This window comes from Gymnodraco acuticeps, unplaced genomic scaffold (assembly GCF_902827175.1).
Source record: "Gymnodraco acuticeps unplaced genomic scaffold, fGymAcu1.1, whole genome shotgun sequence".
In the NCBI taxonomy this organism is placed as follows: Eukaryota; Metazoa; Chordata; class Actinopteri; order Perciformes; family Bathydraconidae; genus Gymnodraco; species Gymnodraco acuticeps.
The window spans coordinates 2,234,564-2,249,674 of record NW_022990391.1 but is presented as its reverse complement, the minus strand read 5'-3'; the positions used below and the strand labels follow the sequence as shown (position 1 = coordinate 2,249,674).

The 15,111-nt window shown below is 43.2% G+C and overlaps 1 protein-coding gene across 1 annotated transcript; it reads right to left on the bottom strand.

Annotated features, from left to right (window-relative positions):
- Positions 1 to 688: 688 nt before the first annotated feature.
- tmem132a (transmembrane protein 132A) lies at positions 689 to 14,791 on the bottom strand (the record flags this gene model as incomplete). The annotated part of the gene is given in 8 exon segments (XM_034224492.1): positions 689 to 1,135; positions 1,138 to 2,294; positions 2,297 to 3,464; positions 5,976 to 6,316; positions 12,560 to 12,692; positions 13,047 to 13,586; positions 14,372 to 14,536; positions 14,630 to 14,791. Coding segments are annotated over 8 exon segments (4,113 nt in total), but the record flags the coding sequence as incomplete, so codon positions are not given.
- Positions 14,792 to 15,111: the final 320 nt, after the last annotated feature.

Sequence of the window (15,111 nt, the reverse complement as noted above, 5' to 3'; positions counted from 1 at the left end):
ATTTCTTGGTATGGGTGTAGCCTACCCCAGCCATACCCTGGCGCTGCCACTGGTGGCACGTATGGGGCAGGCCATTCTGCACATGCGTTAAATGCGTTAAATATTTTAACGCAATTAATTTAAAAAATTAATTACCGCCGTTAACGCGATAATTTTGACAGCACTACTTTATTTGTATCGCACCTTTCATACAGGGGATTGCAGTTCAAAGTGCTTTACATCAGTAAGAAATAAGATATAAAATCAGTGTAAAACAAGCAGCAAAGCATAAAGTGGGATAAAATAATGCAGATATATCCTATATATATATATATAGTAATCCCAACAGGCCACCTTGTTTATGGTTTGATTCAGTTGTAGTAGAATATAAAATTCATGAATGAATGATGAAATGAGCACATAAAGTGCAGACATAATATCATTATATTGAGGTATTTGAGACTAATCCTGCAACTGTATAGTTCTTTTACATTATTACATTACATTGCATTTAGCTGACGCTTTTATCCAAAGCGACTTACAATAAGTACATTCGACCAGGAAGACACAACCTTGAAGAAAACAGAATCATATAAGTACATCAGGTTTCATAGAGCCAAACGTTTCAAGTGCTACTCAACTGGCTTTAGATAAGCCAGTCCTTTATTAGTATATAAGTGCTTTGTTAATAAATCTATCGCTCGAAGTGGAGTCGAAAGAGATGAGTTTTCAGTTTGCGCCGGAAGATGTGCAAGCTATCTGCTGTCCTGATGTCAATGGGGAGCTCATTCCACCATCTTGGAGCCAGGATAGCAAACCCACGTGTTTTTGCTGATGGGAACTTGGGTCCCCCTCGCAGCGAGGGTGCAGCGAGTCGTTTGGCTGATGCAGAGCGTAGTGCACGCGCTGGGGTGTACGGTTGAACCATGTCCTGGATGTACGAAGGGCCAGATCCATTCGCAGCATGATAAGCAAGTACCAGTGTCTTGAAGTGAATTCTAGCAGTTACCGGAAGCCAGTGAAGGGAGTGGAGGAGCGGAGTGGTGTGGGAACATTTAGGAAGGTTGAAGACCAGACGAGCCGCTGCATTCTGGATGAGCTGCAGAGGTCGGATGGCACATGCAGGTAGACCAGCCAGGAGGGAGTTGCAGTAGTCTATAGGCGTGAGATGACGAGAGCCTGGACCAGAACCTGCGTCGTTTTCTGTGTCAGCTGGGGACGTATCTTCCTGATGTTGTAAAGCGTGTATCTGCAGCAACGGGTTGTAGCAGCGATGTTTGCAGTGAAGGACAGGTTGTTATCTAGGGTCACACCCAGATTCCTTGCAGTCTGAGTCGGGGAAACAACTGAGGTGCCGATGTTGATTGTTAGGTCAAGAGTGGGACAATCTTTTCCCGGAAGGAAAAGCAGCTCAGTCTTGTCAAGGTTGAGCTTGAGGTGATGAGCAGACATCCACTGAGAGATGTCAGCTAGACAAGCAGAGATGCGTGCGACGACCTGGGTCTCTGAGCGGGGAAAGGACAGAATTAATTGGGTGTCGTCAGCGTAGCAGTGGTATGAAAAACCATGCGGGCTAATGACTGATCCGAGCGAGTTTGTGTACAGGGAGAAGAGGAGGGGACCAAGAACAGAGCCCTGAGGCACCCCTGTAGTTAATTGACAAGGGTCGGACTCAGACCCTCTCCAAGTCACCCTGTAGGTACGGTCTTTGAGGTATGAGGTGAGGAGGGAAAGTGCAGAGCCTGAAACTCCAAGTTTTTGGAGAGTGCGAAGGAGGATCTGATGATTCACCGTGTTGAATGCAGCAGACAGGTCCAACAGGATGATGACAGAGGAGAGGGATGCTGTTTTGGCAGTGTGCAGTTCCTCAGTGACAGCAATGAGAGCAGTTTCTGTGGAGTGACCTGCCTTGAAACCAGACTGGTGCGGATCCAGAAGGTTGTTCTGATTCAGATAACAGGAGAGTTGTTTAAAGACAGCGCATTCAAGTGATTTAGACAGGAACGGGAGGAGAGAGACAGGCCTGTAGTTTATAACATCTGACGGGTTGAGAGTGGGTTTCTTTAGGAGAGGGTTTACTCTTGCCTCCTTGAGACTGTTTGGAAAGTGACCAGAAGTTAGAGAAGTGTTCATGAAATGGGTGAGAAACGGTAGAATATCAGGAGCGATAGTCTGAAGGAGGTTTGAAGGGATGGGGTCCAGAGGACAGGTGGTAGGGCGGGCAGAGGTAATGAGGGTGAGAACCTCACTTGGAGAGAGAGGGGAAAAGGAGATTAGTGTGTGGGTGGAAGGAGGGTCTGGTGACCCAGCGGTGAGTCAGAAAAAGAAGAGCGAATATCATCAACCTTTTTTTCAAAGTGGGTAACAAAGTCGCTTGACAGAAATGAGGAGGGGGGAGGGGCTTTTGGAGGGTCCAAGAGGGTGGAGAAGATGGAAAATAGTTTTTTGGGATTGGAATAGGAAGATTGGATCTTATCTTGAAAGAAAGTGCTTTTTGCCTGAGAGATCGAAGCAGAGAAAGAGGAGAGGAGAGCCTGATAGGTTAGGAGGTCGTCACAGTGTTTGGATTTCCACCATTTCCGCTCTGCTGCCCTAAGGACGGTTCTATTAGCACGCAGTGCATCATTTAGCCAGGGAGCAGGAGGGGACTGACGAGCCTGCCGAGATGTGAGAGGACAGAGAGAGTCCAGAGTGGATGAGAGAGTAGAGAGGAGAGTTTCTGCAGCAGAGTTTGGAGGTAGGAGTTGGAACGATTCCGAGGAAAGGAGGGCTGAGAGCACCGATGAGGCAAAGGTAGAGGGGGAGAAGGAACAAAGGTTACGGCGGACAGGTGCAAGATGAGAAGAGATTAGTTTGTTATGTTTGGAAAGGGGTAGAGAGAATGAAATGAAGAAGTGATCGGATGTGTGGAGCGGATTTACAGAGAGGTTAGAAGTAGCGCAGTTCCTTGAGAATATGAGATCAAGGACATTGCCAGCTTTATGAGTTGGTGGGGATGGAGACAGTGAGAAAGCAAAGGCGGTTAACAGAGATGTTAGTTCGTCCATCTTCCCTGTCTGGAGGTTGAAGTCTCCGAGAAGTACAGCGGGAGGACCAGTTTCAGGGATGTGTGAGAGGAGATTATCTAATTCCTCCAAGAAGTCCCCCAAGGCGCCTGGTGGACGGTAGAGAACAACAATGGTTAATTGTATAGGATGGGTTACTGTGACGGCATGGAATTCAAAGGTGGAAGGAGTGAAGTTAGGTAGCTTGAAGAGGGAAAAGCTCCATTTGGGAGAGAGCAGGAGACCAGTGCCACCTCCTCTGCCAGTTGGTCTGGGTGTATGGGAGAAGGAATATGCAGTGGAGAGAGCTGCTGGGGTGGATGTGTTGGATGGAGTAATCCAGGTCTCAGTGAGAGCAAGGAAATCCAGAGACTGCAGGGAGGCATAGCCAGAGATGAAGTCAGCCTTAGGAACAGCTGACTGGCAATTCCACAGGCCACCTGAAACTAGATGTTGGATCTCAGTGGAGCATGTGGGATAGATGAGAGCAGGCCGGTTATAGCGATTAGGAGATACACGGGGCCAGTGATAATTGGGAGAAGACACATGAACAGGAATGTAGAAAATACACATGATTATAGCATGAGGGGCTAGAAAACTAAAGAAAAGATAAATAAGACACCAGCTCAATCAGAGTAGGATTTGCCTCCTCTTTGCCTCCCTCGTGACTCCCACAGGACTCCAATGTCTTTGTCAGTCTTTGACTCCCGCAGGACTCCAATGTCTGACGCTTCCAGGAAAGAGCTACCTAAAATGGACGCCTGATTGCTGAGTTCTCACAGCTGTGGGGCCATGCCCCTCTAATTAGTTAACTCTCTACAGCTGATGGGCGACAGTAGACTGGCCCTGCCTATATTGTAATGCAGGCTTGAGTGCCCCTACTGAGACCTAACAGGTTTCGCTTGAGCAGATCTGAGATTTAAAATCTCTCAAAAGCGCCGTTTTAGCTACAATAACTACAGAACAATTATACAGAGTAGAATAAATGAAACAGAGAAGTCTAATTAAACAAGAATATAACTTACAGTGGTTGCTGCGTCAATAGGTAGTGTCGTCACCCGGTCCAGATGCACACTGAGTTCATCAGATTTTTTAAAATGCGGTATTTAAATGCTTTTTTTCTTCTCCACAACAGTTCGAGAATGAAGAAACCATCACGTATGAAAGGCTACATGTGAATAGAGGGGCAGAAACCCGGCTTGCACATTTCAATCTTGAACAATGAACACCGGTAGACAGTATCTCATTTAGTTAGACACTGTACTTAAGGACAATGTTGAGGTACTTGAGACTAATCCTGCAACTTTATATTACTGCTCCACTCCCATTCAGTGTACTTTATACCGCGCTACATTTATTTGATAACTTCAGTTAACTTTGAAGATTCAGAACACAACAAAATATAATCAAGACATATTTTATCATGTATTATTATAGGTTAAGATAAAATGTTATTGATCCCATGGTGAATTTCATATAATGTAATTTAAATCAGCTCCTCCACTTCAGCTATCTGAAGCAGAAATAAATCATTCTATGTTGTGTTATGTAATGGCTGTAGTATGAAGGTACGAAATAAAGTTTTGCATTGCCTATCCTGCAGAAACACCCATCTGAATAATGGCCACTTCTTGCTAAATTGAATGTATGGAGGTATGAATGTATGAAGGTAAGTTTTGCAATTTGCAGTATCGGTAAATAGTGGTTTATTATCCAAATAAACAATAATAATACAAAAAGTAAACATTCAATAAAAATACAATACAATAAAAATACTATGCAATACAACATTTGTATTGCCACAACTGTCTGAAAAAATTAGCCACATCTTTAAAAATGAGTTAACTTTATGTACAACAATACAGGGCAAGTGAAATGACTTGAGGTTTCATTTTCCTCTAAGCAATCGAAGAAGCTATTTTGAACCACATTCAGGAAGCGTCGCACCAGGCCGGCTAACTTCAGGGAAAACTCGGGCTTTCCGGTCCTACGAAGCTGGTTCTCTTTTTAGCAGGCTAGATCTCCATGGTAATTTATGCTTTGCGGCTAACCTGGTCGGGACCAAGTTAGGTTGCAGGCTAAGAGCTCAACTCAGTGAAAGCACTGCCTGCTGACCAATCAGAGCTCAGTGTGCGGAGTTTAAAGCGATCAAGTCATATTACAGGAGAAAGGAAATACAGAAAAGCTGCCGTTGCAGGAAAGACGGCCGGCAAAAATCACCGACTGTGTGAACGTGAACATTAATAGAATATCACCTCCATCTTCAGAGCAATCTGACTATTATAACATTAGCGTTAAGAAAGCTTACTTAAATATCTGCCACAACATAAGTAACCGGATCAGAGTAACATTAAGTACAGTCCGCGGCATATCACTTCATAATGTATCATATATTTCCTTATCTGAGTCAGCTGAGCCGTATCTGGCCGTGCAACACTCACAGTGTCACATACTGTATGCAGAAGTATTATTTTAAGCAACACATTAAGTTGAGGAAACACTCGAGTCAAATGTAATGAAAGTCAGATCGTGTTTTAGACGGGGCAGTGATATCATAAACCTGTTAATGTATGCATTCAAACACTTTTTCTTTTGCCAGCTGTATTCACCTTGCAGGTGCAGCTCTGTGGCTTTGATCCTGGATCAAGTGTTTAAGTCATGGATGTTTAAAGTTTAACTTCTTCATATGTCTAATATTATAGTTGACTTTTCATTCAGGAAGTATGACGCTGCGCTGTCAGTGCGCTTCTTCATGTTTGTGATTGGTCGAATGCTCCAGATACCACCCCTTTCATGTGAACGCGCACCTAACTAGATAGGACACGGCTGGCTTGAGTGATCCACTTGATAACCCGCGTCGTAGTACCGCTTAGCGAGAGCGCGTATGTTTAGGATTAGGCCAACCGGCTAACTCAAACATATCCAGGTTAGGTTGAACCAGCTTCGTAGTACAGGCCTCAGATGAGGTGGCAACAGCTGCAGTCTGTGCTCAAACACTTTGGATTGGGCCGCGATATCATCATCAAGTCCACTCGGGGCCAACTGTGCCAGTCTTATTTTGATCTCCTCCAGCAATGTTTTTGACGCCTCAACGGCGGACTCCTCCTGCGAATCCTGCATCATCCTGCGCTTCACCGGAGGCCTTCGAGTGCTGAGTGTGCTTAGCCTCTCTCCGAGCGGTGCCGGTGTGGTGCAGATGGTGGATTCTGCCAGGGGAGTGCAGGGCTCAGCATCAAAGTGGAAGGACTCCTCAGTGGTCGAGGTTTCACTGCTGGTGCCACCGGGGGGTGATTCTGCATCCACCGGACGTTCCTTACATTTTTTAAAAATAAATTCACAGTTTGTTGGATTTAATACCATGGCTTCTTAAAACTGTTTACTAAGCATTCATAACAAAACAATACCCTGAAATGTGTGTGCCATTAGTTTGGGGTGTGGTCAGAGGTACATTGTAGACACATTGTGATGCTCTATTCAGATGCTAAAGACATACTTCTAGAAAATTCAGAACACTACAAAATATAATCAAGTAACTTAAAAGTAACTTGCCCAACACTGATAGTCAGCTTGTTAAAGGTTCTGTCCAGTGTGTAATAGCTGACAATCTTGGAGCCCCAGGGATAGGTGGATTTGTTGAGAGTTTTTCTGCTGGGTCAGTATGCAGGTTTTGTACTGGAGTTAAATCAGAATTTCAGATTAATGTCAAGTCAGGTGCTTTCCAACTTGGAACAAGAGACATCCATGATATTCATGTCAGTCTGCTCAGGAGAATGCAACTATTTAAGCTATTTTTTACCTTCCTAGTGTTTTGTATTGTTTTTTTGTATTGTATTGAGTTTTTTCAGTCGGTGGCTTCTGATCTGGTTTCATTGTCTCGTATTACATTTGTTTCATGTCCTGTCTGTTTTTATGTATTTATTTATGCTATGTTTTTATACAGTTGTTGATGTACAGCACTTTGTTCAACTCTGTTGTTTTTAAATGTGCTATATAAATAAAATGGATTGGATTGGATAAAAAACAGTGTGTTTTAACAGAGCACCTTTCCCATGTTCACGTTAGCACCGGTTATCCTCCTGACATTGTGCATAACCTCTTCGAGGGTGTTGTTCCAGTCGAACTTGCACGCTGCATTAGTTTATTGATCTCCAAAAAATACTTCACTCTTGATGGCCTTAACACATTGATCCAGACATTTACGTACAAATGGGGGGACAGAACCAATCGCCCCCATGCCATACCACGCTCTTTCACATCTAGAAACACAATAGGTGGCAATGCACATGAAAATTGGACCTTGCTAAGATTGCTTCCCTTTGTGGTTCGGCCAATTCTACCAGAAGATGAACCAGCGTGGCAGGTGATTCTGGATCTTAAGGACATAGTTGAGCTGGTTGTGGCCCCTGTTCACACAGATGAGACCATTGCTTATCTTGAAGCCAAGATCTATGATCATAGACAGCGCTATCTTGAACTCTTTCCACATGTAAAGCTCATACCAAAACATCACTATTTAGAGCACTATCCGCAAATGATTCGTTGCTTCGGACCTCTAATTGCACTGTGGACGATGAGATTTGAGGCTAAACATAGCTTTTTCAAGCAGGTTGCTCGTCATACTAATTGCTTTAAGAATATAGCTCGTTCACAATGCTTGCCTATCAGGAGGGCAAGAGACAAGGAGGACAAATTGTTATGACAAAAAAAATAAAAAATCATAATTTGAAAAAGTATTGATTCGAAAATAATATGCTACAGTACAAGTACGTCTGGGTCTCAGTGTTTCATTCAAGCTCGGCTCTGTGTGTGTGTGGAACGAGCCATTTTGTGTGCGTGCGCGCGCGCGAGAGAGAGCGCACCGGTACCAGAGATCATTGTGGTTAGCTTCTGGTGCTAGCGAGCTACGCTAATGGGTTCCAGAGGTGGGTTTTATTTTCTAAATCTCACTAAAAAAGGTCAAAATGCACATGTTTTGCATCAATCTTGATACAGGGTACTTATTATATGTTATAGTTTGGATTCCTAGAGGTTTTTGGCTGCTATCCCATCATTCAAGGGTGGTTTTCACTATAAGTCATGTTTCTTTTTTAGACGGAAACTATCATTTAAATTGTTTTACTATGTTCAATCAGAATTTACTTTAAAGTAAAAACATCTATATTGATTCTGACATTTCTACAGCCAACTCACAGGTGTATCATTGCTTTGAGAAAAAAGATTATGAATGTACCCCTTTTAGAAGGGAAGATTTAGTCATTTGTTCTGGGCATGTAATGTTCGAGAAAAACAGGCTCCGGGCTTAACAGGTTAAATATGCTTTTAATATTTTCACACTCAATAAACCAACAGACTGTTATCATCTGTATCAGTGACAACAAGTATTTTTGAATCGTTGATCATTACCAAAAACATTACTAAATACTTGATTTCAGAAACATAATCAAGGTTTAGTGTGTCTTTGATGCAATCATATTAAAAACTATTGAAATAATACCAAATAAACATACATTAAAGTCATGTAAAAATATAAATGCACCCTTGCTTGATTCAATTGTTTAAACCTACAGATGTAGCACTTCATTTCAGACAGTTTGAAACGCGAGGGCCGTGATTGGTACGTGATCTGCCCTCGCTCAAGGGAAAACCTCCAGCTTGACTTGAGACCTCCCCCGTGATAAATAAATGTAATTATTATGAAGCCAGCTGCACTGGATCATTGATCCACCAGGGGGTGCAGTGGGGTTCCACACTGGAGCTCATGTGAAATAAAGTCAGATACAGTACGCTGGATGTACAGCGGAACTTTGTTAAGATCCATATGTCACGGATATCATACTCTGTGCTAAATAAGAGACACGTAATCATTTACAAAACATCACCATGTTGTTATTTAACAAAATAATGTTGTTTAGTCGAAAAAAAACGAACGGGAGGAAATGCAGCCCGGCTCTCGATTTTTAATCCTAATTTAATCATCATCTTCACCACGATCATTTATGTTTATGTTCGCCGAATTGACATGACATCACTGACACATATGAACAGTGTTGTGCTAGTTACTGAAAACCAGTAACTAGTTACCATTACTAGTTACTTCATTTCAAAAGTAACTCAGTTACTTTACTAGTTACTTAAACCCAAAAGTAATGCGTTACTGTGAAAAGTAACGTTTTGGTTACTTGAAAAAAGGGCTCCCATTAATGCCCTTATAGCCTTCATTTCAGTACTGTTATTGCATTGGAGAATAATACAATCTGTTGATCAACTTGACATGCATTATATGCAATCTGGATTGCATCGATATTAGCTGGCTTTCCATTTTTGTATATTCTTTCTCCAGGTAGTTGGAAAAAGTTTTCCGTCCCATATGCCGTGTGCCGCCCGGACATGCTATCATGCTAACTAGCTCCCTGAAAGCGGGTGACTCCACTGTAGCAATAGCCTGCATGTGTTCTACAACATACCGTGCAATGGCTTTATCGACTTTTCCCTGGCTAGCAGTCCCTTGGTTAAAATCCAGCCGCTGTTGCTTAGGTGGAGGTGGAGTGGCGTCGGCTGAGTCTCTGTGGTCTTAGCTACTAGCTTCGTCCCAGCATGTTGTTTTTGCAGATGTTTTAAGAGATTTGAATGACTGGTTTGGGCAGTAGATAGGATCTTTGACCCGCCAAGACACAACTTACATTTAACTAAAACGTTCTTTTCTTTGTGCTTGACAAAAGTGAAATAGTGAGAATATCTCCAGGTGGAGAAACTAGACTTGAGCTCCGCCGCCGCCATGATAGTCTTGTTAGTAAACAACACAAACACGCCCACAGCGCGTCTCCGCATGTGACACAGGAAGTATCTAAGTACATTTACTCAAGTACTGTACTTAAGTACAGTTCTCATCTCTGTTCGCCTGGCTGTTGACTATATTAAAAAAACTAACGCAGTAACGGAGTAATGCACCATGTAGTAACGGTAACTGAGTTACTGAATTTAAAAAGTAATGCGTTAGAGTACAAGTTACCGCCAAAAATAACGGCGTTACAGTAACGCGTTACTTGTAACGCGTTAGTCCCAACACTGCATTTTAATATACTGTATTCAACTTCATTAAAACGTTATTAACGTGCCTAAACTCAGTAATTCACAAAAAATATTTATATTGTAATGGAGCCTCGTCGGCAGATCAGGATCCCAACGCGTAGCGGAGGGATCTTGATCTGCATGAAGGGTGTTATTTTCCCCATAAGGAACAAGTCGCTGCACATTATCCTGCTTATTACATGGCCACATTCTCAACAAAGTAACAACATGACTCCCAATATTAATTGAAATGCTTTCATGGATTTAGAAAATGCTTTTATTGATTTAAAAAATAGTTGTATGTATTGATTTAAATTGACATGCATCCGCTAAGAAAAATAGTCCGTTGTTACCGTTTTTTAAACAGTCTGAATGAAACGGCAGCTCTCAGCTGTGTATTTACACAACTAATGGCCCATCAACCACAGCTCTCTCCCCCCCCTCCCCCCCTGATCTTTCTTCTCCAGCAGCTAAATTAACTGTAGGTTACTCTGAGTGACAAGCATACAGTTAGACACAACACTGTCATTGCAAGTGACCCTCAGTTAGTTGACTTTTATGTTCAACTGCTAAATTCGTTACTGATAAAAAAGGGCTTCTACTGTACCTAATTACCTTAACACTAGAACCGCCAGAGGTTTTTGTATAGGCCTACCTAACACCGTCAAATCCCGCTATTAGAATGCAATTTTTAACAACATAGGGTGCTACATAACACACTTTCAGGAAAAGTCACGGACTGGGAGACTTTAATATTTTATTGAAAAAAAGTTACATTGCACACACACATCACACAAATTGACCCGATTGGCGGTTCTAGTGTTAAATAAACTCACTAAGGAATGAAACCAGTTCAATACGCATTATTATTATTCTTATCATTCTTTATGAGCGCAGAAATAGTCTTAAAATCAGACCTGTTTTTTAAATGAAATCTGACGGCAGGCAGTTAGCTCTGATCACCTATGATAAATGCGCCACACCTAATCGCTGGCCATTCAGCCACAGAGCTCCCTCTATACAAATCAAACTGTAGACGGTGTGAAAGCACCTATTGTTTTAAATAATGGTCGGAATGTGACCTGTGAGCCTTCTGAATTACCGTGGGACAGCACATTCTAAACTAAAATGTTCAATCAATAAAGTAACATCTTATCTTAATAATATGTTCATATTAATAATAATAATAAATCATAGAGTATGTGTCCGAAAGGGAGCAGGAGGAAGCAAACACAAAAATATGCAAAAAATATACTGCATATTAAAGCAAACGATTGTAAAGGTAAAAGTATGAGCATAACAAATAAAGAAGTGTAATGTAAACATTTACATTATTATTATGATTATTTAATATATAAAGACTATATATTATTGAATTACAAGATTAGATATACTTTAGTTGATCTAAAATATTGATGTGTTCAAATGCTGTTCAAAACACAACTGCAAGTCCATGGAACTTGTCTTTCTGTATTTGTGAATGAAGCGCCATCTCCTGGTTAAAACCTGAAATTGAAAATCTGGCAACGCCCTCTTGGTAAATAGTGGGAGGGCTTAACATTCCTCGATACTGGTCTTAGGCAGGTCGTAGGCAGGAAGCTGTAAGCTGGAGTCTGAAATTAGGTGCTACATCTGTACGGCAGTTGAAAATCAAAAAAACGATGACGGCATTATGATCGTGAAGTCTTTTCTTATCAGCAATTATATGAAGTTTTGCTGTATAGTTTAATATTTACTTACCTAAATCAACATGCTATGGGAGCAACATACGCAGGCTAAGCTAGCAATGCAGGGCAGCGATGCTGAGCATGTTAGCCTAGCTTGTTAGCCTCAGCTAGTTTGGTAGCTTCAAACTCGATGGCAGCCAGGCCTACCTTGGCTCCTCTTTGCCCTCGTCTGCTTATCTGCTCTGAAGGAAGCTATGGGTGACGTCACAGACTCTTTAATCAGCTTTATTTACACTGCATACATTAAGGACATACCACCCGGCCCAGATTTGTAGGATGCTAAATGATCCAGTAGTTTTGTTTTAGATGTGTGTGATCTAGGTTCTGGTTTCCATGAGTTGGCCAACAGCCTGAACAAAGGCTAAAATAGGTTATGTCAGCTTTCCACTGTGGGTATAACAAATAAATGCAGAGCAGAGAGATCACAAACTGTCTAGAGAGTATGAGCGTGATGCAGTGGTTGTTCTGCAGGTGTATTTTTGTATTCCTGACACAGAAAGGGGATAATTAACAGTAATATAACTAAATAAACAACAATGACAAAAACATCAGTATCGGCCCAGAATTTTACATTTGATGCATTCTTAGTGATTGTACGATCAAGGTGAAAGCACGCTGATACAAAACAGCTTGCTTCATGTTCCTTGTGAATACCTGCACATACTGTATATCAGCAAATGATCTCTACTTCTTTAATATCATCTTTATTGTTCATATCATGTTGCTTTATCCTATATTCACCTTCTGTCTTATTTCTCTCATCTTTTTTGCTTTTCTCTACTTCCATCTTTTCCCTCTCCTTTTCCTCTTCTTTCTCTGTGGCTCGCTCTAGTCCTGCTTCCGTGTTCTCCCCCATCAGTGGGCTCCTTCTGTCCTGCAGGGCGCAGGGCAGACAGTTAGCCAGGAACAGGACAGCAGAGAGACAGAGCAGAGAGAGGACAGCCCCCACACCCAGCTCCAGCTCTCCCCCTCCCTGCCCTTCCTCTCCCCCTCCCTGCCCTTCCTCTCCCCCTCCCTGCCCTTCCTCTCCCTCTCCCTGCCCTTCCTCTCCCTCTCCCTGCCCTTCCTCTCCCTCTCCCTGCCCTTCCTCTCCCCCTCCCTGCCCTTCCTCTCCCTCTCCCTGCCCTTCCTCTCCCTCTTCTTCTTCCTCCTGGCTAGGGGTGAAGTACACAACACCCTCCTCCAGGATTGGCATGAGCACAGCTCTTTCCAGATTATTCTGACTGACCATTCCTCTGTTCCCCACATCATTCCAGTTTTTATCAGGTCTCTTAACATTGATCTTAGTCACATTATAGTAGTCACTGCTAACATTTTCACTTTCGTCCCCATCAAAGTTTGCTGCATAGATGTCGCTGTCCGACTCAACCAGCGTGTCTGTAATGTGAAGCCCGAACTTATCGCCTTCCTCATCCCTTTCCCCATCAGGCAGTAAGAAGCCGTGGTCTAGGTTGACTCTTATCCAACCCGATCCTCCAGCCAGCCTCCTGGTTCCCCCTCTTCCGCTGTCCATCCAATCCCTTTCCCCTTCACTGATAGAGTTGGAGGTGATTGGTTGGTCAGTGCAGGTAGAGACCAAAAGTTCTGCACGCAGTAAAGGCCCACCTCCATCACCCTTGGCAAAGATGCGTTGGCTGGGAATGGGTGTCACCACAACTACAGTCTCAGCCAATGAGGAGAGATGCAAGAAAAAGGGAAGGTCCCAGAAGGAAGAGAGGAGGGAGGCAGTGTCGTCACTGAACTGGAGCCAGACGCTGATGGAAGCCTCCTGCAAAGTGACAACAGGATAAGGGTGTTGAGATTATTATCAGGTGTGATTTAATACGTGAATACAAGTTGGCCAATTGTTTTCAATCAGCAGCTATCTAAATTGAATATTGTGCTATATATATATAGGGCCATATTTATTAAAAAAATTCTCTGAAGTGTTTTGCTCAAAATACCAATCAGATCACCCATTGTAGCATGCCTTATACTCTACTATTTCAGCCCTGTTACTAAAGTGCTGATTCTGGGTCTGGCCCTTTAAATGTTACCGAGCTGCTGCTGACCGCGCCCCTTTGGAGCTGCTGCTGGTCACGCCCCTTTGGAGCAGCTGCTGGTCACGCCCCTTTGGAGCTGCTGCTGGTCACGCCCCTTTGGAGCAGCTGCTGGCCACGCCCCTTTGGAGCAGCTGCTGGTCACGCCCCTTTGTCTGCATGCAAGCAGTGAGAAGAGAAGGCTGTCCACCAGCAGAAACTCAGCTAAACGCTGCCGTGATTAAACGCCATATTATGTTCCAAACCACATCAAGCATTATTTCTGAAACAGAATGGAGCTTATAATAATAATATAATAATAACTTAGATTTATATAGCGCCTTTCAGGGGACCCAAGCTCGCTTTACAGCAAAAAACCGGAGTAAAACAAACATAAACAAAAAAACAAAAACAGTCAGACAAACAGTCGGACAGACCAAACAACAAAATAAATTAGGGAGCGAAGGCCTTGGCAAACAGATGGGACTTGAAGGCCCTTTTAAAGGCGTCAAGCGTGGGGATGTTGAGGACCCACGTCCCAGAGGGTGGGGTCTGCCACACTGAAAGCTCTGTCTCCGAAGGTTCGCAGGTTGGTGCGGGGGGTGGTAAGCAGGCCGGAGTAAGAAGACCGCAGGTTCCGGGTCGGGGCATGTGGGCGGAGGAGGTCCGATAGGTACTGGCGGGCATGGGCATGGAGGGACTTGTAAGTCAGGAGGAGGATTTTATAAGATATGCAGGATTTGACTGGCAGCCAGTGTAGGTGAATGAGGGTGGGAGTGATGTGTGTGAGTACCCTGGCAGCACAGTTTTGGACGTACTGGAGCCTGTCCAGGGTTTTGTTGGGTACCCCAAACAGGACACCGTTGCAGTAGTCCAAACGGGAGGTGACAAACGCATTCTCTCTCTCGGGTTTACTACAAGGACAGTACCTTTTATTTCCGGCTTCTTTACACATATTCTCTCCAGCACAGCGTTAGCTCTGAGTGTTAGCGATGCTTGCTAATGTAAACACAGACCATATTACTTGTAAACACGTTGCACATTGTTTCTGATACAGCAACGTTTCTGATAGGGGACTATAGGTTGGGCGGGACGTTGCCAGGAGTTCAACGTAAAGCCAGCCCACATTTTAGTAATGTTGTCATGACCGCAGCAAATCTGGATAAGCTGTATTGTACCCCCGTTTTTAGAGATGTGGGTACGGAGGAAAAGAGAGAGGGTTGTATTGTACACTTTGTGAGTCTCCTTACACATGGGGACATATATTTATGTATA